The 23,696-nt window shown below is 42.0% G+C and overlaps 3 protein-coding genes across 10 annotated transcripts in view; 1 reads left to right on the forward strand and 2 right to left on the reverse strand.

The window, feature by feature from the left end:
• CDC14A (cell division cycle 14A) overlaps positions 1-10,504 on the reverse strand; it is a 60,072-nt gene extending 49,568 nt beyond the window's left edge. For 2 of the 5 annotated variants that reach the window (XM_084528605.1, XM_084528608.1), the window contains exons 1-2: positions 9,986-10,502; positions 9,750-9,840 (exon numbers count right to left, since the gene is read on the reverse strand). In XM_084528605.1, coding sequence (XP_084384731.1) covers positions 9,750-9,840; positions 9,986-10,091 — 197 coding nt within the window. In that variant the 5' untranslated portion in view covers positions 10,092-10,502. Of the gene's footprint in view, positions 1-9,749; positions 9,841-9,985 lie in introns of all 5 variants that reach the window. The other 3 variants (XM_084528606.1, XM_084528603.1, XM_084528604.1) reach the window with 3 other exon arrangements.
• A 2,952-nt stretch (positions 10,505-13,456) lies between these two features.
• EXTL2 (exostosin like glycosyltransferase 2) lies at positions 13,457-20,827 on the reverse strand. 3 transcript variants are annotated; one of them, XR_014695708.1, is made up of 6 exons: positions 20,691-20,827; positions 19,529-19,602; positions 17,947-18,374; positions 17,309-17,409; positions 16,462-16,532; positions 15,330-15,830 (listed from the first exon to the last, which is right to left on the reverse strand). XR_014695708.1 is itself a non-coding variant. In XM_084528612.1 (5 exons), exons 2-5 carry the CDS (start codon positions 19,531-19,533, stop codon positions 15,339-15,341), a joined length of 996 nt encoding a protein of 331 aa, XP_084384738.1. In that variant the 5' UTR covers positions 19,534-19,602; positions 20,691-20,827; the 3' UTR covers positions 13,457-15,338. The 3 variants fall into 3 exon arrangements, 2 of the variants coding, with proteins under 2 accessions (XP_084384738.1, XP_084384739.1); XM_084528612.1 differs by lacking the exon at positions 17,309-17,409 and having other exon boundaries at positions 13,457-15,830; XM_084528613.1 differs by lacking the exon at positions 17,309-17,409 and having other exon boundaries at positions 13,457-15,830; positions 19,529-19,629; positions 20,691-20,818.
• Positions 20,733-23,696, forward strand: part of SLC30A7 (solute carrier family 30 member 7) — a gene marked incomplete at its 5' end in the record, with an annotated part of 29,876 nt that continues 26,912 nt past the window's right edge. Inside the window, 2 exons of one of the 2 annotated variants that reach the window (XM_084528610.1) lie at positions 20,733-21,114; positions 21,208-21,309. In XM_084528610.1, the coding sequence (XP_084384736.1) occupies positions 20,733-21,114; positions 21,208-21,309 (484 nt within the window). The remainder of the gene's footprint in view (positions 21,115-21,207; positions 21,310-23,696) is intronic. The other variant, XM_084528611.1, reaches the window with a different exon arrangement.

The raw sequence follows: 23,696 nt of genomic DNA on the forward strand, positions 1-23,696 counted from the left end.
TAAGTGAAAATTTCAGGGGCAATAAAGCAGTGACTGACTTGAGATTCCACATCTTTTCTAAGATAAGACTGCCAGATATGGTCAACAGTTACAGGTACTTTTAAAAAATATTCTCCATTAAGTTTTTAATTGAGATGAAACGAAGCGCAACATATAGTTCTTATAACACGGCTCTGATCAGCCTAATGATAAGTGAAATGTGTATTCAGCTATAATGCACTGAAAACCTAAAGCCATGCTGCTTTAGGATAATAAATTTTCATTACTAATTTTTTGCTATAAGTACAGCAATATGAACTCACATAATCTACTTTTACCTTTCAGCAAGATTAAGCTCAAACAGGAACATCGGAAAAACACATGAAAATTAATTTACAAATCAATTTATACACGACAGACAAATTACTTACTGTTTTGATGGAGGCAAGAAAAAGATACGTTTATTCAGTCAATCCATGAAGTAACAGGGTATTTTTACAAAATAGACCTATTCAGATTCTCTCAGGAGCCAAGCTAGAGTTAACTTAAATTTACTACTTCTCCATTATTTACTACTAAGTACACTGTGTTTTTCTTAATACAGTAAAAAAAAAAAAAAAAAGAGTAGCAGTACTGAACGCCCTGGTATTATTACCACTATTTAAAACACAATCAGGAAGAGAGGGTATTTTTGGTGAGTGGTGCACCACTGCTACCCATACACCAAAAAGAACCACTGTCAGCTCCCAGTTCATTTGCCCAGCACCACCTAGGCAGTATAAACAAGCTGACTTCACTAATAACACTGTTGTTGCGGTTGCATGAGGGAAAAAGTTTATTTCCTACACAAATAATTTTATTTTTTTATACTAACTTTGTTAAATTTGAATAAGCTTGAATGTCTATAATGGAGCTAAGTGACACAAGTGTTTCGCAATTCTTGAAATCAAACAGTCCTGAAAGGTAACAAAACTCGGTACTGAAGTCAATGAACTCTGATCCACAACCCCCTTCTTCTATCTTTAAAACTAAATACAATTTCTGATAAATTTTAACAGAAGAGTTCAGTCTTGTCCACTCTTATTACTTTTAGTATAAAAGGCCATTTTTTCCTTGAATTCAAGACACTTGATCCTACTCAGACAGAGGATTTTCTTCTTAAGAACAGAATTTTGAGAGAGTGAAATATAAGTGGAGAATGGGAAATAGGCATGGAATAGCGATGAGGAGAAACAGCACACCAACTCATCCGTTAAGTTAAGGAATTTTATCTGGTAAAAGTTAAAGATAAAAATACAATAAATCAAGTCTGATTAGTGATAGTCACTGGTAACAATCTATGCAATATTAGTTCATTTATATTTCTTTTATGGGTAATAGATCTATTGTATCCAGATGTATCCCTACGTTTCTGTAAGCATTTGAATGTGGTAAGACATTGGGATGTCTCTGAAGCTTCAGCCAGTTAAGACAGAGTCATTTGCTACGGAGGTGGGAACCAGATATGAGAACAGAAGGCAAGTATAGTATTAATCTACATTTAATTACATTTTGTTTTAATCAAATATCTTGATGATAGCTTAAATTATTCTTCCCCCTCATCCCATGGAAACTTACTATCCTTACACTTCTCCAACCATGTAACGGTAAAACCCACAAATACACTATATGAATATTTAAACACTTTACTTCATAAATGCTAACATAATGGTACTTGGGAGCAGTAGCATAGATCTCTTGTGTCTGTGTTCTCCTTAGAATCAACTCCTAGATCCACCCCTTCTTATCAGTTCTTACAGGAGATATTTGAGTTATTTGGTTACCCAGGAACTGCTATTCACCTGGAAAGACCAGCCCAAATGAGCTCATCAGTTCACTCTGGCATGCCAGTACAGTCTTCCAAGGAATTTAATCATGAAAAAAAAAAAAAAAATATATATATATATATATATATATATATATCGTCTAGAACTCTTTGGGACAGTAACCTGTTCCTGATTGCAGTTCTGTGCAAGGCCACATGAAGGTGCCACCAGTTAGGTCACGCCTCAGGCACCTCTGCTGCATGCTACTTCTTACTGTGTATTTGCACAGGGCTGACCCTAGCACAGCAGCAGCGTGATAAGCAGCTTTCTGATCCTGAAGTATTGGATGGAGCCTGGTAATGGTCAGTGAAGCCAGACAGTCTTTGAAACGAACTGATAACCTCCATATTAACATCACAATCAACTTACTTATGGCCAAGGTATCAAGTTATCTTTCAAAGATAAATTGAACTGCTTCTATTCTACCCTAGAAACCTAATAGTGAACACAAACTTTTTGCCCTGTAAATGAATGTAGCAGAGCAGTAGTTTTATATTGCCGCTCACACATTCTGTGATACAGCAACATCAGTACAGATGAAAGGACAGGAGATTGCTGCTAGAAGATCTATTTCAGGATTCTGTTCTCCATGCCAGCTCAGTGTAAGTTCAGTGTTACTGCACCTGAACACGAGGGTGCGTGCACACTCTGGCATCCAGTAGCAGGCACTCCCAACAGTCTGAACATGGCTCAAACCCTAATTATCATAGGGGAAAAATAATAGGACAGATCCACAAAGTCAGTCCTAACAGGGCAATAATGCTCAGAGGGGATGATGTTACTTGCATGGCAGCTTAGTCAGTTTTTGAGTTGGTAACTTGAGAACAGGGACACAGCTCAGCGATTGCAATCACTTACTGGAGCATGCTCACCAGAACTGGAGCACAGTGACTTTCTGTAAGAAGCTTGCTTTCTTGGACACGAGCAACTGTGTTAAAGGTTTTTCCTACCAAAGAAGAGCACCTCTAATTGGCTTTTATTCAAACCAAAAATTTAACTCTAAGGACTTTAAGAACTAGCAGAAATGTAATTTCCTAAATACAGGACGACACTAATTTGTAAGCATGGTAGAAAGATCCTGATTCTTGTTTATCACAGAATCACAGAATTTTCTAGGTTGGAAGAGACCTCAAGGTCATCGAGTCCAACCTCCAACCTAACGCTAACAGCCCTCCACTAAACCATATCCCTAAGCTCTACATCTAAACATCCCCCAAAGACTTCCAGGGATGGTGACTCAACCACTTCCCTGGGCAGCCTGTTCCAGTGCCTCACAACCCTTTCAGTGAAGAAGTTCTTCCTAACATCTAACCTAAAACTCCCCTGGCTCAACTTAAGCCCATTCCCCCTCGTCCTGTCACCAGGCACGTGGGAGAACAAACCAACCCCCACCTCGCTACAGCCTCCCTTGAGGTACCTAAAAAGAGCGATAAGGTCACCCCTGAGCCTCCTCTTCTCCAGGCTGAACAAGCCCAGCTCCCTCAGCCGCTCCTCGTAGGACTTGTTCTCCAGGCCCCTCACCAGCTTCGTCGCCCTTCTCTGCACCCGCTCAAGCACCTCCATGTCCTTCTTGTAGCGAGGGGCCCAAAACTGAACACAGTACTCGAGGTGCGGCCTCACCAGAGCCGAGTACAGGGGGACGATCACCTCCCTAGCCCTGCTGGTCACACTGTTCCTGATACAAGCCAGGATGCCGTTGGCCTTCTTGGCCACCTGAGCACACTGCTGGCTCATATTCAGCCGACAGTCCACCATCACTCCCAGGTCCTTCTCTGCCTGGCAGCTTTCCAACCATTCCCCTCCCAGCCTGTAGCTCTGCTTGGGGTTATTGCGCCCCAGGTGCAGGACCCGGCACTTGGCCTTGTTCAACTTCATGCAGTTGACCTCAGCCCATCGGTGCAGCCTATCCAGATCAGTTTAGCTTACTATTAAAGTTAAATAGTGAGACTAAAATAGAACGAGGGAGATATACATGTATATATGCATATCCACTTGCTTTTCTCTCCCCCTTTCCTCGCCTGCAGTACTAGAACATTCAGGCAACTGCCCTGCCAGCTCTTCTTTGCTCCCACTGAGTAGCACAAGAACCAGCCACCGGCTAAGAGGCCACCTGCGTGCTACAGATAAAGGCTCCAAGCCCTGAGCTGAACACGCCTAAGTGCAGCAGTTTCTGGATGACAGCCAAAAGGATTAATCCACATATTCAGTACAGCCTAACTCTGCCCGTCAGGAAATATTACCTATTCTGTTTCTTTTTCCTCCCATTACTTTTTCCCAAAGTGTGTTCTACCTTCCCACTTCCCAGGTGCACGAACGAAGGTGGGATGCCCAATAGCACAAGCTGCCTGCTCTAACCCCACCAGTTCCAGTAAGGGGTAAATCGCTGGCAGCTTTATCTGGGCCAAGGCACAATCCCTAATGCTTAATACTACTTAAGGATCACACGCTTCTGAATGACAAAGGAAGATACAGTGAATACCTGGAAGTGATATAAACACCCCACTGCTTGCATCTGAATGTAGGAATAATGCCGAGGGTCTGGATTATGCAGAACACCAGGTACTCAGTCTATTTCCCCTTCATTGTTCCAAATCCTCCTCAAGATACTGGCTCTTCAAAATCCAAGAAGAGATCACAGCACCAAGTTACAGATAATTAAATAGCTACTCCAGATGCACGTGCTTTTCATACAATGCTCCTTGATGCAAAGAACATAGGATCAGTGAAGAGCTTCTTGCAGAGTTCGACCATAGAAGATTCTTCAGATTATGTTAGAAACCTACTCTCTACAGACAATAAAAGCCTTCTTAACAGAGGCCAAGACTTTACATCAGTTTTCTATATTAAGCTATACTCTTGTCCAATAGGAAAGTGAAGTCTAGAAAAGAAAAAGTTATTCTACTCCAGCCCCACTTGCTGCAAACAAACAACAAAATATCTTCAATGCTTTTGACAGTTTATTTTGTCTTCTCTGTGGGAATCACAAAATTACAGAATGGCTGGAAGGGACCTCTGGAAGTCATCTGGTCCAAACCCCTGCTCAAGCAGGGACACCTACAGCAGGTTTTGAAATCTCCAAGGAGGGAAAATCCACAACATCTCTGGGCAACCTGTTCCAGTGCTCCACCACCCAAACAGCAGAGAAGGGCTTCCTGCTGTTCAGATGGAACCTCTCGTGGCCCTGTTGGTGTCCACTGCCTCTTATCCCAGCACTGGGCACCACTGAGAAAAGCCCAGCTCTGTCCCTTTTGCACCCTCCTTTCAGGAGTTTATGGACTTGGATAAGATCCCCCCAAACCTCCTCTTCTCCAGGCTGAGCAGCCCCAGCTCTCTCAGCCTCTCCTCACAGGAGAGGTGCTCCCATCCCTTGAGCCTCTTGGTGAAATGAAGACATGCTTGCATATGAAATTTAATTTGTACTGGAGAGAGCAACCCAGGTGTTGAGGGGCAGCACTTAGCAAGTTTCATATATAAAGGTATGCCATTAATTCACAACCTAGGCAAAAGTTGATATTCCCAGATCTTCTCATTTTCTTCTTTGCATTGAATTTAATCCCTCGATTTAAGATGGAAAACAACAAAGCTACAGTACTATTCTTAATAGTCACTTGTAAGAATTAGATGTAAAAAGCTGATGTTAGCATAATGAAGTTTTTCTGTTCCGTATGTAAATTGATATTGATAACGAGTTAGGAAGTTCCTTAAATTAAGTATTGTTTTGGGTTTTGTGGACCTCAACTTATTAAGTTATATTGGTCATTTGATAGCAAAGTTCAACTTTTCATAGGCTTCTGACATGAACAAGGAACTCCCTGTTCTCCGTGTGAAGTGACAGGTCTGTTTGTTGTAACAAGGCTAAGTTTAAGTTTTCTCTTTTCCTTTCAACTGATATAAGCCACAGAAGGCTAGCGAAGTTCAGGTTTCCTATGCAAGTACCGTTATGGATAGCCATAGAAAAGAAGCATTTTCCACCAGTCAAATTAACCCTTACTCTTACCACAGGAAAGAGAAACTGCTTCTTTGCATAAACGCATCCTACAAGTCAAAGTACAAAGATTACTCATTAAATGACGTTTTAGCTTTAAGTCTTACTTTATGGCTGCTCAAACCAAAAAATGTGTGTAACATAAAGACTGCTGGGAAGTGGGCAAGTAACACACTAAAATTTTCAACCCACGGTACAAGACATTGGATGTACAGACAATGTCATGTTATTCCTTTTAAAGCTGATCACAAAGTTTCAGACTGGACCTGCAAATGCTGTTTATACAAAAGATTTGAAGTTAGAAGAAATAACCCAATAAAAACATAATGGCTTATGCAAACTGCCAGCACAGTTTACCAAGATGCTATTCCAGTTTCTAATGAACTTTTATTTCTGTTTTCTGAGAATTTACACAACAATAAAAAGGACATAAAAAGTTGCTTTGATAAAAACATGTGAAAGCCAAGTTAACCAGTCAAGTGTAATATTCCTAACCCAGATCTGTGTACTGAAAGGTGAAGCATGAAAGACACTATTCTTAGAGAATAAAAAGCTTCTTACTCTTGCCTAACTCACTAATTGAGGTCTTGCCAAGCAAGGCTTGTGTATTTGCCAAACAACAGTCTTCATCAAACTGGATTATTTCTCATCAACTCCATTTTCCTGACGTAGTAGTTACCTGTGCTATATTACTCTGAAATACTGCATTTTCCTGTAAGTAGTAATGCAGACTTCCTCAGGAGGGACCTCAGAGTTTCAGAGAGAGACTGACAAAATCTTACCGAAATAGAATAACTGGGAATAAAATCTTAACAATTCAGAGTTGCATCAACTCATTCAGGTTTCTCGTTCCCTTACCCGAGGAATTTGCATACCCGCTCTTCCCTAGCATGATAGGTTCAAGGTTAAATTGCAGCACATTAACTGCAGCAGTGACAGTTCTGCGAGTTCCTTGTCAGCCAATGTTTGAGATGTTCCTAAGTGCATTTAAGTCCTTTCAGAAATTCAAAAAAGTATGAATGTTTAAGTAAGACCGTGTTATGAATTTATTAAAACAGTTGACAACTTCAAGTGAAAACCGAAAGCTAAAGTACTCAAGATTACATAACCACATTTGGGGTATAATCTAGTGATAAATCACGTGATAAAACACAAGAGCAAGTCAGCATTCAGCAGATCAAAGCTTCCAAAACCATGAAGTTCAGTGCTAGCGCTCTTTTCTTTAATAAATCGCATATAGTATTGATTTACACTATTCCCTTCTGTCTCATCAAGATTGAGGAAAGGAGGTGAAAAAAAGGAAGTGAGGCAGGAAGGAAGTTGATTACTACGTGATCCAGTAATATGCTCTTTATAATCAGACTAACAAACCCATACCCACATATTCCTGAGGTTTTTAGATCACATGTTGCTTCAGAGAAAGCAAACTGCCCCCAGTAAAGGCAGCTAAGGAAATTTAACACTTCATGCCTGGGAGCTATTGCTGAAGATAATAGAAAAACAGCCCAAAGAAAAGCAGTGTACTTCCATGCACAGAACTATCTGTCCAGTCACTAGTATGATGCACCTTAACATGCATCATATTTGACACAATAACATGCATCTTAAGTCAATAATTGGTTGTGCTAACAAAGTCATTTCACAGCTGTTGAGGATTTTGCATCTGGATGAATATCTACCCACATAACAACTTGAACAAATCTCCTACTCACATAACAAATCTCTTCCACACAGCAATTTGAACAACTCATTTGATTAAAAAGCAGAAGTGGACAAGAAATGTTGATTGGGAAGAACAGCACAGGCAGGCCATTTTGACTCTAGAAAACACTGTTCTGAGCTACAGCTCTTCAAAGCTTACTTCCAAATATTCATTTTATTTTTTTTTTAATCACTTAAATATTTCTATTCTCTTCCTCAGAAAGGCTGCATTTTTAAGAAAGCTAGCAGGAAATCTGATTTGGTGTATGAAGTTATACTCTGGTGTATGAAGTTATACTGCTTTAAACAACTCCTGATGTTAGGGCCTGTCCTTACTGTGTAGCCTGTGAAACAAAACAGACAAATATAATCAAATTGATAGACACGACTGGGAAACTACAGTAGAATCAGCATTTCCCTAAGAACTATCAGATTTGCATTCTCTCTCTCACTTTGCCCCTAGCTTTCCAATTTCAGAAAGATACTGACAAAACTACAAACCTGTAACCCTACCGACTTTTACTTCCTCAAGAACACAAATTTCCTTAAAGATGGGAGTGAGAAGAGGGAAGAAAACTTGAAATCAGATATGGTTTTACTACCAACTATTGCATAACTGATAGTGAAGCATGCTGCGTTACAAGTATCAACAGAAAGCTTAGCACTGTTTCTCTTGAAGAGCTAGGTTACTATACAGGATGCATTCACACCACCCAGCAACTGCCACTTAGTTTCTATTTCGTATTAAGTTTTACTATTGGAGAACACAACAGGAGGAGTACCGTTACTGTATCAAACATGGGAGATACCTTTAAAAAGGTGCCAATAGATTAGCAACTATGGATTCAGAAAAAATACCACAAATTAGATGTCCAAATTCTTTAGATGTGCCCTAGAAGATAAAGGAAATGTGACTTCCTTCCATTATCTTGTAAATATACATGATATTATTATACATTCTGGTGTGCGGTTAATTGACACATGGATTAAGGAATATATTTATTTAGTTTCCTTCAGTGATTGTTACAGAAAATATTTGCAATCCAAACAGTAAATTACAAAAGTTAACTTTGAAGAAGGATCATCAGGAACTCCTTTAGAAGGCTGAAGACAATGAAGAGTCAGAAACGTGCGTAGAAAATAAACCCCAGTACTGTAAGATTTGCATAGAAGATAAGCTAGAAACAAAGGATGATTAGTTTACACCTGCACAGAAACAGCACTGAGGTCACTGGTGTAGGATGCAATTGATGCTCATACATTTTTCAACACATGGGGGAAAAAAAAAAAAAAAAAGTTACGTTTAAAGATATGACTAGAACTTTTTCTTGTTCCACTAGAAAAGTTTCGGTACTGCAGCAACCCTTTGTCAAGCAGCTATAGCTGCCATCGTGCAAGGAGCAGCTGAGCTGGGAACACAGCGTACAGTGACACCTCTGTAACCACAGCACAGAGCTATTACTTTATTTGTTCAGTGTAATTATTTCATGTCTCTTCGAAGTACTCTAACTGCGCTCAGTTTAACTGTTGCCCTTCTACACGCTGTCAGAGTCTTCCAAGCTCACGAGGCTTTAACTTCACCGAATACTTCCTCTGCTGCTCTAAAGCTCCAAAAGCCAACAGGAAGTGCTGTATCAAAACCCTTAAAATAAGTTGCAGATGTTCTTCAAAAGAAGATTTAAGCTCTGCATTCTGTGATTCTGTGTGAAAGGGGGTCACTTCATACGCTTGATAAAGGAAAACATGCAGCAAAAAACTTTTGTGTAGTATGAAAGACGTTTAGATGTAGAGCTTAGGGATATGGTTTAGTGGGGACTGTTCGCGTTAGGTCAGAGGTTGGACTCGATGATCTTGAGGTCTCTTCCAACCTAGAAATTCTGTGATTCTGTGAATATATGGAAGCCCTCTATTAAAGACACTGTTTATAAGGTGTAATTAATCTAAGAGATCTTTTCCACCTTATAAAGCAATCTTACAAAGCTCAACTATTTTACCCCAGGCCAACTACAATTTAACTGCTTTTGTGAGCTTTTAAATATATATATATTTCTGTTTTAAACAAAACAAAGCTAAACTAGCTTCAGACGGGTTATACACACGCTCAGGCTAACTTACACCAAGCCTTCATCGAGGTAGCTGGCGGGGGGTGGCGGCACCCCACGGAAAGCCTGAGAAGCGCTCCCCCCGGCACCCACGGGGCAGCAGACGGCAGCACTTACTTCTCGTAGAGCAGCTCCTCGTCCGTGCAGAAGTAGTGGGTGTTCACCGTGCTCTTGGGCTTGCTGCGCAGGGTGGCGAAGTACAGCCGGTCTGAAACACAGGCGGGGGCTGCGCTAGGACCGGACCCCGCGGCGGGGGCGGGGGTGGGGATGGGGCAGGGGGGGTCCCGGCACGGCCGGGGGGCCGGGGAGGGCACCCCGCGAGCAGGGGGCAGCCCGGGGGGGGCCGCGCTCACCTCTGAGGATCTCGGCGGCTCCCCCCAGCAGCTCGGCGGCGGCCGCCGGCGGCTCCATCTTAAAGAGGGCGCGGAGCAGCGAGGCGCGGGGCGGCTCCGAGCTCATGGCGGCCCCGGGCGGCGCCGGGACGCGTTGGCTGCGAGGGGGCCGCCTGCCCGCGGGGGCCGCCAAGCCGCATAGGAACCGGGGCGGAGGCGAGGAGCGGCTCCGGGACGCGGCGGGCGGGAGGGGCGGGAGGGGAGGGAAGGGAGGGGAGGGAGGGGAGGGGAGGGAGGGGAGGGAGGGGAGGGGGGAGAGCGCCCGTGGGGACCGCGGCTCCGCTCCGCCCCCCGCCCGGGGCCGCCCCCGGATGAGGAGGCAGCGGGCGGTTACCAGGCGACCGGCGGCGCGCTGGCAACAGCGGCTCGGGGCCTTTGTCCGCGCCGGCCCCGGGCACCCCGCGGCGCCTCCTCCTCCGCCGCCGCCGCCTGCCCCGGGGCTGCCGCCGCGGAACGGCCCCGTGGGGCGGGGCGGGGCGGGGCAGGGTGGAACCGGGGCCGCCGCCGCCCTGCCCGGGCTGGGGCGTTCGGTGGCGGGGGTCCCGGCCCCGCTCCGCCGTCCGGCCTGATGGACGGGCAGCCCCGCCAATCCGAAGCCGCCCTGCCAGCCCTCCGGCCAATGAGCTGAGGAGACGGCCGCTCCCGGGCACGCCCCCCGAGCGGGTCTCGTCCCGGCGGCGCCGCCGCCTTCCCGCCAGCGGCCGCGCCCTCGGCGCTGAGGGGAGCGGGGGGCGCCCGGGGGCAGGGGACCCGGACACGGGGCTCGGGCACGGCCCGGAGCGCCCCAGGCGCTAGGGTGAGCCGAGGGCGCTCCCCGAGAAGTTACCGAGGGGTTAAGCAGCGGGGAAGCGTCCCACGTGCGCTGCCAGGGCTGTGGTAACGCGGCCAGAAGGCACCCGCGGCTCCCTGCGTAATGGGGAAAGGCTGGGCTCGGAAAAGCCGAGTTAGGCTGGTGGCTGCAATTAGCCTCCCGACAAAGAAACAGAAGCATTAAAAGCATTAAAACTGCCTTTCTTCCACCCACCCCTTCCGAAAGGACTTGTAAGTGCCAAATAGAGCAGGCTGCTCGTCTCATTCTCACACCTAATCAAGAAAAGGGTAACAAAAGTGAGGTGATCTGTTAAAAAAATGATGCTATTCCTCCCCAAAGGAGGAAAAAAAAGTTGAAATACCTTAGAAAGATGTAATAATGCAATATGCAGCTCTGAGATCCACGTTATCATCCCCATCTTCTCATAACCTAACCTCAAATCACACCCAGTTCATGTACTGAATTCTCGTGTGCTTGCAGATGAGGCTAAACTGGGGTGTAAAACGCTTTTGTCTCTTCTGTTTTTAGTCTAGTGTCATAAGCACAGGATGATACTGAAAAACTTTAAAAGTGCTGAACTGAAAACACTTTTTCAAGTAATCGTTTTTGTAGCTGCTTATTTATTTTTGGTATCAGTTCGAATTATTTTGTACCTGCATTCTTACATTGTTCTTTTCCTTTTTTTTTTTTTTTTTTTTTTATATAGCTCCAGAACTAATATTCCTACATATCACTCTCTTTGAGCCTGCTCCTATGAGCTGAAGCAAGGAATTTCTTTCTTACTAGTAAGTACTATTCTGTACAACGTAATTGCAAGACTGAGACTGTACTCTTCAGTACACCACATTAAATAAAGGTTGCTGGAGGGTATTTGCTTTCCATGGAAATCAATGTGTTCATCTATGTTGTTCTATACGGCTTTCTCTTGTATTTTTTACCTGTAATTAAAACAAATACTCAATTCTTTATTTACAAGCAATGTCTTGGAGTAGAAATTCTCTGTGGGGCAATATATCCAAAACCACAGATTATTTTTACTCAAACTTTCATTACAGGCCAATGCAACACACATTTCTAGGTGCATGCCACATTGAGGGGAATATGCATGAGCAGTCTCAAGTTAGCTTTAACTAAGGTATCTTGGGCAACAGAAGCAAAGATGGAGCTGTTTAACAAGCTACATTCCCAGTATCTAGAATCCCTAGATAGTTTATGCTTAAGCCTGTTCCTTGTAAACATACCTAGCTAGGTAAGTATATCTAGAATGCATACATGACTGGAAACTGAAGCCCGCCTCTCAAAAATTGTTTGCAGGCTTACATACTCTTTGGCAAGGTAACAAATGTTTTGGCTGCATACAAGCTTTTCATTAGTGGCAGTTAGCTAGAACCCTGTCCTGGTTTCAGTTAGCACAGAATTAATTTTCTTCCTAGTAGCTGGTGGAATGCTGTGTTTTGGCTTAGAATGAGAAGAGTGCTGATAACACCCCGATGCTTTAATTGTTATTATTATTTTGTTATTTTTTTTTTCCTGTCTTATTAAACTGTCTTTATCTCAACTCACGGGCTTCACTTTCCATTTCTCTCCCCCGTCCCAGAGAGGGAGGGGGGAGGGTGAGCGAACGGCTGCGTGGTGTTTAGCTGCCGGTCGGGTTAAACCACGACAAACCCTAAGCATAGCAAATACTTAATCTTTCTCTTCCTCCTATAAAAATATACTAAATAACCTCCACGTTGTTGGTTTTTTTTTTTTTTTTTTTTTTTTTCAGTTCCAGCATTCTTTCATAGCTTTTACAGTAGGCTTACACCTTTTAACATACTTTCAGAATGTTTTCATGTCATTTTTTTCTTATTATAATTATTCCAATTACTATCTTTAATGTTTGATATAAAGTATCAAGGTGACAGTGACATCTTGTGGCCTTTATTTTAACTGTAGGTAAAGCAGCAATTTTTTTGTAGTCCTCTCATATAATTTTAGGACTATATCCTGTTTTAAAAATGTAATTTTAAGAAAACAACTTCTCCTTAAATTAAAAATGTTTTTTTACAAGTATTTCTTAAATATGTATCTTAAGACGCCATTTAAAAAAAAAATCTATATTGCATAAACACAAATTTCTACAGAAAATTCAGAGATGGTGATGAATCTGTTTAGACTCCAAGATATTTCCAAGTGACATCTAGGTAATCTCCTAGAAGAACTTATCAAATACAGATTATTTTGTTAGAATATAAATTAAATGTTCAGTAATATATTTGAGCAAAGACTTCCAAGACACTTTTATAACCATCGAAGGACAAATGCATTATGTGTAGTTACCAACAAACAAGTTAAAAACAAAACCCCTTTGGTTCCTAACAAAATGAGTTACGGCTAAACTTGAAGTCCAATCTTTGAATTTGCTTTTTTAAGACTAACTGCTTACTGCTCTGGTTTTATTATGCCTTTTTTACCCCTTTATGTGAACTTTACCTAAATTAAGTGAAAGTATGCGTCAACAAATACCTAGGGTATTTTAAAAGAATTAGTACTACTCATCTGTATTGAAACTGTGAGCTTACTTTAGACATTTAACAATGAAAACTTGGTCAATAATGTGAAAATAAATACATAACAAATCTGTTTATATTTTTTATTTGACAATGGTACAAATTAAATTTACAAGTATAATAAAAGCTTGTTCGATTAATTCCTTCACTGATAAAGAGCTAAAAATAAAAAAGCTCTAAACCAACCCCTTCTTCCCAACAAAGAACCCAATATTAAGATTTGGCTCAGTTGACAGTTCACTTTACATTTTAAAAGTAAGGTAAACAGTATCTGTGACTCTTCACAATTTCAGTTAATACTGCACAGAACAGAAATTACAGATGAACAATTAAGTAAATGAAATGCAGTAAGTTACCTCTATGAAAGTTGCATTTCTGGAAAGGTCATAGATCTATTTGGATACTACTTCTCACTACAGCACAGTAATTAAAATTTACTTTTCACTATTACAAGAAAATTAAACAGATTTTACATTGCCATATTAAGATTTCACCCCTTAAAACTTACAAAAAATACTAGGAAGACTTCACTGACCATAAAACAAATCCTTTGACAGACAGAACAAGACAAGAGTCCGCTGCTCCTCCCAAAGAAACCCAGACTCTGTGTTCAGAATCAGCTGTAAAGAACTTGTTACATTTTTCAAACATTGCTTTTGTTCAGCTGAGCAGCTAACTGAAAACAGGTTTATCCTATGTTAACATAATATTTCCAAAACTAGAGTCCCAATATAACAAAAGCTATTAATAATAGCTGTTTCTTGCCTGAGGCCACATAATTCAGAGACCGGTTATAGTCCATCCCTGCCACATCACTGTACTTTAGAACACTTTTTTTTTTATAGTGTTTTACCCACTCATTGTACATTTTAATTCGGTTGCTGGAGCTACCAAAAACAGAGATGAAAGGAACCAAAGAGTAAACATTCACTTGAAATAGTAGTTAAAAAAAAAAAAAAAAAAAAGCAGACCTGTACTATTATAAAATGTACACTCTGGAATAAATGTAGAACAGCTTCCTCTCATCAAGAACTGTAAATATTATTATTTTTTTTTAAGTGAGAATTTTCTTGGGAACATTTTTGTAACAATGCACATGCAATGTAACAAAAAACTAAGTCCTCAAGAGAGTATTAATAAGACAATCTCATTGTTTTCTTTTGCTTCCCTGCATATATAATTTTTGTATTTTATTTATTCATGTTTTTGTACATTTCCTACAGCTAGGTTTTACCTTTCAACTGTTTGCAGTATTTCAGCAACTCTATGCAAATTATTAATAGGAAAAAAAGCCATATCACAGAGACCATTTTTCCACTATCTCAGCAGGAGCAGTTATTGTAGGCAATGGTTTTAGGACTATCTCAGATTAAGGTGGGGTACTCTTTTTCTGGTTTGCTTTCATAGCAGCTTCAGAAACATCTCAGAATACAGAATAATAGCTTATATACAACGTTCGAAAGGATTTTGTACAGGAGCCTTGCCAGCCGTTTGCTGCAGCCCTTCTATAGTTTCACTGGGAACTGTTTGGAGGAGGAGGAAAGGGAAAGGAAGTATCTAAACATGTCATTATCAAAAATATTCCTAAACCTCATTTGACTAGATACGTATATTAAAAAAATAAATAAATCATGAACATTAAGGGTAGGAGTGCATTTTTGTCTGCCTGTTTCTGGAGAACTGGCCGAATTGTAAATGCTTTTCAGGTGACGGAAAGAGGATAATTTTATTATAACTGAACATTATTATTTATTTTTGAAGTTTTCTCAAAAAATTTCCTTGGGTGGTTAATAAGAAAGGGGGACAAAAAAATAAAAATTAAAAGCTGTATGGAAAAAATTTGGAGGCTACAATTAAGGACGGCCAAGATGCAGTAATTACATCTTCTCTCCTTCCATTCAGTACAATTCACTGAGGATTATTTAACATCTAACCCCTTAAATTCATTGGCTTACATTTTATTTTTGTGATTGGCATAGTTAGGAAAACCAAACTGAGAAATCATGATATTAGAGTATTTTAAAGGCATGCCATCATAAATATTTACCAGTTTATTTACACAGTAAGATCTCTGTAACAAATGCTCTGCTCGGTGCCACATTCCGGAGTAGCCGCTGTTAGTGTCTTTTTCTAAATTTCTTATATCAACAGGCTTCACAAACACTCCCGAAGGCTTCCCTGTATGCCTTGCTACCAGAAAATTCATGGCAATATCATCACAATTTTGAGTTTCATCTATTAAGGCATAAACAGCTTCTGGCTGTCTTTGAAAGTCTTCTAAATACCCACTATGAAAAAATGCTGCACCAATAAGAACCATAGAATATTGATCTCCATTTCCAAATCCAGGGTTCTGCAATTCAAAGCTGCCGTAACTGTACACACCTGAAGGAGTAGAAATGTGCTTTCTAGGAACAAATCCCACTATATGCTCTGGAAATTGCTGAAAGTAAAAAAGAAATTAAAAAAAAAAATTAAAATGAAGGCGACACTGTGAGATAAAAATGTTATACATCTTTCACAAAAACTTATGCTTTTTCTTTTTTTTTAATGAGAGGCGCATAAGATTACTGCCAGTAAATACAGCGAACACAGCTGTTGGCATATGCTCCTTTGATCTACAGAAATGCTGTGCTTAAATACAGTTTTGCAAACTTAACCCAATATGCCTCATTCCATATCACATATCGCTAACAAACATCTGTTCTCAATTTGCAGCTGTAAATTTGGCACAAAATCAAATTTTACAGACAATCTCGTAGATATACAGAAAAACCAAAGCCTCTCTTTTTTTGTTTTGCAGCCTACTAACAATTTAAATAAATTCAGCAATTGGCAACTTCTGTGTTCATGTACAAGAAGAGTTAAAAATCTGAAAGTTACAAACTACAGGTATAACTAATATTGACGAACAGTTTGGCAATTTCTATTACTCAATGTTTCAATCCTTTTAAAATCTAATTTTACAGCTAGAAAAACAACGGTAGAACACTGTGATATAGTATTACTCTAATTAAAACCATTAATCTCATTTGTAACTCATAAATACTGCCTGCCAAGGAGCAAAACATTACCTGCCAAACAGAAAAGGCAAAAGCAAGGTCATGAGCACTGACTAGTGTATCGTCATCCATCATTAAAACAGCTGAAGGAAGGAAAAAAACAACAAATTTTTAACTTAGCAAAGGATTAAAATACATGGGCACAGTATGCAGTACAGAATTTGACAAGTTAGCTGTGAACCTTCTACAACCATTTAGCTAAGTTGCAGACCTGTATCGTAACTCCTTGAAAGCAAATTCTGAAAACATACTTAGATTTCAAAGCTGAAGCAAGGCTGCAGCTCTGTAATAACTGGATGAAAACCTAAATTTTAGAGTATTTGCCATCCTACAACAGAATTCAGGAACCTCTGATCATCTGTAGTACAGCTGGACAGATCGTTGTTGGAAAACTTGGGAGTGTTTCACAATGCAACTTCAGATTCTACTAACCTTGTGTAAAATACAACTAAAAAGAATTAAATCTCATATACTTAAAATGCCTTATACCATTCTTCAGTGTGAAATTTTACCCATCTCCTCACTGCTTCCAAGTTTGAGTAAGCAAGCCTAATAAATCATATTGAATGATGCCAACGCAATTAACTATGATCGAGAAATCTTTGCCTTAAATTTTAGGCAAAAGGCTACCAGAAAATGGAAGAGAAAATTATCAGAAAATTTCATTATCAGAAAATAATGAAAAGTTATATCAGAATTCCAGATGCATTAAGGCTTCTATTTTTTACGTTCAGCACAATCCTATCACAGTAAAACAAACAAACAAAAACACTAGGGAAGCTGAAGTTTCTAGTGTTTGCCTGTAATTCATGGTTTGAGTAGCAAGGCATGTTAGTAAGGGGGCAGTAAATAGAATTACCTTTACTAATCATGAGTAAGATCAGGTCTGTAATGCAACATTTGTGTTTTTTTTCCACTTGAAACAAACAGGACTTATTGTTGTGCTTCTCCTGGAAAGAGCTTAGGAAGAATATTTAGATGAATAGCCAAGGACTTGGGAAAATATTATTAAAAAGTATGAGTACTTGAGATATGAGTACTTGAGATAGAAAGCTGGACAGTTAGGGAGGGGAGTTTCTCTAAAGAGCAGAACATGCTTGAGAACTTTGTCTTAAAATCATGAATTAAATCAAGTCTTATCAGATAGCTTAAGACCAAATTAATGCAGAGACTCCACAAATATGTGCACTATGAATTTCAGTGAACCCCCTATGTTTGCTAGACAAAGCAAATGGAGAACGAAGTTGCAAAGGCCTATGAAATGCATTTGACACCTTTTTTTATTCTTCTTACTCTTAATTGACAACTTCTAGCCTGCTGCTTCTGGTGGTGATGGGCATCTAATAGTATAATACAGGGTCCTTCTGTATTACCTACATTGCATTAAGTGGCCCAACAGTTCCATGGATTCATTACATAGTGTAACTCAAACCATCTCTCTTCAGAATACAGATTTTGAGTATGAAAAAATTAGTAGTAATATGAACTGCTGATTACCTTTTGTTTCCAGCTCGGGGAAATTCTGGAGTCTGTTCCTCATACGATTTACAGCTTGAACTTTAAAGACAACAGGGACAGGATGAGGACCCAAGGAATTCCACATTTCCTCTGGTACTTTCTCACCAATGTTGTTCCACACAACAATCACTTTATGTAAATGGGGGATGGCTTGATAATGATTTAAAAGCTTTAGCAGTAAATCAGTTCTATTGTACGTCTGCATAATAAGAGTAAACGAATCCAAGGTAGGCTGACTCTGGGCTTTTGGTTCCCTCCGCAAATTGGGCATTTTGTCATCTTTGATATTGGGAAGCAAAGCTGTTAAAGCACCCGCCACAAGAAGCAAGACAATGATCACCACGGAAGTGAAGCGTAGTAGGCGGATGCCCATAACTCGTCCTGGAAGTTTACAGAAGTGCAAACACCTTTAAAACAAGTAACAGGAAAGGAAAAGTTATTAATCCCATGTACAGCTACCTCCCTTGTTTGCGCAAAACTCCCATAACATTAAATAAACTTTTGTTTAAGTAAATAAATGAGTGAATATGTAAGGAGGATTTTAAGACCTGAGGCAATTAATTTCAGCTATCACGGCAGATATTTCTGGTACCTGGTTTCTGACATTGACGTGCTTTTCACCTCTGCTTTTTTGGGTTAACTCTGAATTTCCTCATTTTCCAAAAATTAACTTAGGTTAATTCTTTAACTCTATATTGTTACTATCTCTTATTTTCTCAGTACAGTGTTTCTGAGTGAACATTTACACACCAAACTCATCCAGGTGAAATTAGAAAACAAATTTGTACTTCCAGCACTGCAGAAGCCTTGCCTTAGTTGTGAAACAAAAGGGCGAGAAGGTGCCTCCTCAAGTACACAGACTGTAGAAAATACGGTTCTGATGATACTAACTGAAGCTGTCATACAGGTAGGGCAAAAGAACCATGCCAGATGAAGCAGCGTAGGGATGTGGGAACATCAGAAGCAGCTGTTCTGAAATCCAGAATCCAGCAGAAACTGGAGGTGTCAGAGGCTAGGTGCTGTGTGTTAGCTAACTGCAGGGTTGGGGCGCGGGGGTCAGCCTAATATAAGGCAGGGGTTTCTGGATCCTCCTGCTTCTGGAACTAAGTGGGAGCTCTTACAAAGCAGCTCCTACAAAGGCAGCCCTGATTTTCACCTCTTAAGCAGTATTCCCAATTCTCCAGACCTTTATAAATTGTAACGTCAGTGAGATCTACCGATCACTGCATTCCATGGGCTGCACCTCAAATGATGCGTGATCCACATCTGTTCCTTCTCTCTGCTAGCAAGACGGGTATGCATTGGATAAAAGATAAAGAATCTGAGCTTACTGCTAAGTAGTTATTCAACTACAAGTATCACGTGTTAGTCCATTAGTATGTTCCAGGCTTTCAGCTGGAAACTCCGGTTAAATTGAATGATCCAGGACAGTCTCATCAATTAAAATTTTTAACTGACTTTTTTCACAGAAGTTTTGATCTTTTCCACCCCCCCAAAGCTCATATATTGTGCTTGAAGATACAAATATAAATTACGTAGTCTAGAAAACCCTTCAACTTACCTCATTGTTGCCAGGTAAGATTGTTTCCTCCCCTGTTGTTTTTACAGAAGGACAGTCGTTTGTGATCCTTGAATCTGATGGAGAGTAAAAGGAGTCTATAACTGAAGATCAACAGTTAGCCCACATGCTACCACCATCTTTCTGTAAATTAACATTCCTGTTGATTACCAATTTATGTGCACATTCTTGGCAATTATCCAATCCCTTTTGCTATTGCTCAGCTGAGTAATTATCTCTGCCTTTCAATGAAATCTCCAGGAACAAATTATTATATTAAACCAATTGCTTAGAAAGAAAACACAGCACTCCTCCCCCACTATGGCAACATCTCTGTATTCTGTCCTTAGGGTCAGACAGAGATGCAAGCAGGTCTGCAGAACCTCACGGTCCATTACAAAGTTTACCAATCACCACTAAAATGCATCACTTGGCTACCATAGTCAAGCAAGTAGTCCTGCTAACAGATCTTTTCAGGCTCATCCCCTTCAAACTTTCCTTTACACAGCTTACCAATTGCATCAGAGGCACATCTGGTGTTTTTGAACTACCTGGTCTGTCAGGTAGAGAAGGGAAGGCAAATTCAAGTGTAAGCACGAAAAGGAAGCATGCAGAAGATGCAGGACAGTAGCCTAAGCAAGCTGTGTAAGTCTGAGTTCCAGTTTTATCCCTGACTTATTTTGTGATGCTAGCGAAGTCACTGAAGCTGTTTCCAGAAATTAATCACTGGTTTTGGTTGCTTTGTTTCCGGTCATGCCTGATTGGTAAAGAGGATGGATGAGCAGCAGGAGCTGCTCAGCACTTCTTCGCTCCAGCATATCTCGGCCGTATCTGCTTGGTCATCTGTGATTTCGTAAAGGTGAGCCTCACATAAAGGTGAGCCTCAACTGCTCTTCCCCCAGCTGCAACCCAGCCGTGACAGCACTCACCAATTCCACTATGACAATTAATCAGTAAAAATTTAAAAGCAGAATTAATGTTGAAATTTATGCGTTGTTTATCCCAGCACTGAAACCTGCGTTTCATCGCATCCTTACACACCGCAGGCTGTGGCGATGCTGTTACACCACTTGAACGCCTCACACGCAGCCCTTACAGCTAGAAGTCGTTACACTTTTACCAACCAAGTTATGAAACTGCAGCGCGACGCTGCCCGCAAACATACCCCACCTGCAGCGAGCCCCTCTTCAAGCCCAGACTGAGGGAAATGAGAACCGTGAGCCGAGGCGCGGCGCTTCGCCCCTGCCGTCAGACAGCACTGAGCCGGACACAGGGGGCCGGGCCCCCCCCGGCTGCCTCCCGCCAGGCCCCGCTGCAGGGCCCCGGCCGCGGCGCCAGCCCCGGCAGAGCGCGGGGTGCGCAGGCGCGCTGGGGCCGGAAGTGGGGCTGGGGAGGGCAGGGGAGGGGCGGGGAGCGCTGCGCCGCGCTGCCGGGCCCCGCCGGCCCCCTCCCGGCCCCCTCCCGGCCGCGCCGTGCCCGTCCCGTGCCCGCCCCGCGCCGCCCCGCACCATGCTGCCCCTCTCCATCAAGGACGACGAGTACAAGCCGCCGCGCCTCAACCTGCTGCGGAAGGCGTCGGGCTGGTTCAGGTGAGGGCCGGGGCGGTGAGGGGGGGGGGGGGGGGGCGAGGCCGGGGCTGTGGCCGAGGCCCCCGCCGTGACGCGCCGCGTGTCCCCGCGCAGGTCCATCCTGGCCGACAGGACCTCCCGCAACCTCTTCTTCTTCCTCTGCCTCAACCTCTCCTTCGCCTTCGTGGAGCTGCTCTACGGCATCTGGAGCAACAGGTACCGCCCTGGGGGTGGGGGGGGGCTGGGGCTGCCACGTCTGCTGCCGGCCGGGCCGGGCCTGGGCTCGGCTCCGCTCCGCCAGGGCCCCCGGCGGGATGCGGCGGCTCCGCAGGCGCCTGTCAGCGGCTCTGACCGCTTGCCACAGGGATCCTTCGTCTGGGGATGGCAGCGTGTAAGTGCTGGGTGGCATAACCGGCACCGCGCCGACTGTCCCGGCTCTGAGAGAAACGGGAATGAAAGCCTGCAGGTATAGAAAAGCGGCACATAAATCCACAGAGGTGTAAAAGATGGAGGGACTGGGTTAAACTGCTGCTGAAAAAACTTGTATTAAAACATAATTGGGGCATGTGAAGGAACTGCTGTGCGGCGTTACAGGTAGAGAACAGGTAACGTGGCATCTTCATCACGTGCTTTGTTCTCAACAGAGGTGTTACTCTATGGTGACATTTACAAGTCCATACGCACATCAGTTGACTGCCATGGGAATGTCTTAAGCCCAGCAATTTGTCCCTGTGCGTGGAACCAGAGATCCTTATCAAAAGCTGCAGTATGGGCACAGATTACTCAGACACTTGATTAAGAGTCCTAATGAGCAATGTCTGTTTGGAAACAGTTGCATCCTACTACTTACCATACTTTTCTAATTCTCTCAAATTGTTCAATCAGGTCCTTAACACTGTTTACAGTAACAGCTACTGTAATGCTAGTGAGAACCCAGTGCTGTCTGGAGCACAGACTCTCTTGGCACTCTGCAGACTGTCTCAGATGTACTTAAGTTTGACTTTGTTGGTTCACTTCTGCAAATTGTGTGTGGACTATTAGTATGCGTAGTCTGAGTAAGAGTATTTTTCTGAATAGTTCAGGAGATGGGAAGATTTTTTTTCTAAATGGTTCAGGTGTAGACCTAGGGGGTTTCAGTATCATCTTGGAGCAGCTCTTTATTCCAGTGCACCTGTCTTGGGTGCATGATGCTGTTGGAAGCATGGTGAAGGTGATCTTGAATTCTGTTCTCACTAGTGTCCTTAACGATGTCAGTGAGACAGAGACGGTAAGACTGCAAAAAACTGCTGTGATTGTTCAGATGATTCTTCCCTTGGCTTCCATAGGCAATGGATTTTCTGTTTGATCGTGATTCTGAAAAATATGCCTTTATCCATTCAAATGTAAGTAGGTTGCCAGGACTGGGCTTTTCATATTTTGAAATAAAATCTATGATTTCAGCCCCCAAAATTGTTGTTAAGTTCTAAAATACTTCAGTCTTCATTTTTCTTCTTGATTATTTCTTATATTCTTCTTAGGTTTTGTTTACCGAGTTGCTGAGTTGTTTCTTAAATCACAAAACCAGGATCTAAGTTATATGAGCCTCTTACAAATAGTCTGGAATGTTGATGTTCTTGAAGGACAGACAACAGCACGGATTTTCCTAGATGAGAACTTAGTTAGTTGAAGTGAAGTCTGCTACTATTTTAAAATATTTACTGCACATGCATTTGTGCTACTAAATCAGCTGTGGAAGTGTCCTCTCTTAGACACGGTATGTGTGACTACAGGGATTCTGCTAGATCATGCTCTGGTTGACGTGTTCTGCTGCTGGTGGAAGTTTTGCATACATCCCCGTGTTACTACTGCTTAACTGGATCACTTGTTTACCTTCACTTCACACCCACTTTTTTGTCTCTTTAATTCACAGGTCGTTAAAAGAAATCTCAGATGCAATCAGATTGCTAGATTACTAAAATAACTCTTACCAAGTTTCCTGTCTTTTGTGCAGCTGACTCATTTATTGCTGTACCTCGAATACTGAGCGTGTCTATGCCGTGTAGTGAAATGTGTCGCAGACACAGTCTGTCCTGACCCATGGTGATAAATACACGTGGCTCTGTGCACTCGGAGATGTTAGTTTCAGTCCTGAAAGCAGCTCAGCTGTGCTGGTGTTGCACCTGTGGTCTTCTTGCAGGTTTGAGCGCATTGCCATGATCTTCTGCTGTATGGTTTCTGGCTATAGAGCTGATGTGGTTTTGTCTTTGTTTCAGTAGCAGTTAGTCCTTAGACGTTTCTCTTTCCTGAGGGACTGTACAAAAAAGCCATTTCGTAATCACTGCAAACTGAGGCCTACTTGCACAGCCTGTTCATGATTGGTAATTCAGTCCAGTTTGACAACTGTTGTTTGCAGTTTAAAATCCCGTTTATATACAACATACAGTGATACAACTACTGACTTAATTCATAAGTTGCTTTGACCTTTGTAGGGTAAAGCAGCATGCTAAACTTCTGAGTTAGTCACACAAAATTTTAACTCTGCACTGGCCATTAAACTAAACCATTTAACAAGTGGTCTTTCAGCCTCTGCTTCCTTCAGCTTCTAGAACAAAATGTTTATCTTC

This window comes from Aythya ferina (genome assembly GCF_964211825.1).
Source record: "Aythya ferina genome assembly, chromosome: 8".
NCBI classification, from domain to species: domain Eukaryota; kingdom Metazoa; phylum Chordata; class Aves; order Anseriformes; family Anatidae; genus Aythya; species Aythya ferina.

What these genes read in the sequence shown, in the direction of transcription:
- EXTL2 (XM_084528612.1), bottom strand. An exon ending in CCCCGAGCTGGAAACAAAAG is followed by an intron (nt 16,533 to 17,946) that starts GTAATCAGCAGT and finishes TCCTTCCTTCAG; the next exon opens with CTGTTTTAATGATGGATGAC. An exon ending in TTGCCTTTTCTGTTTGGCAG is followed by an intron (nt 15,831 to 16,461) that starts GTAATGTTTTGC and finishes TTTTACTTTCAG; the next exon opens with CAATTTCCAGAGCATATAGT.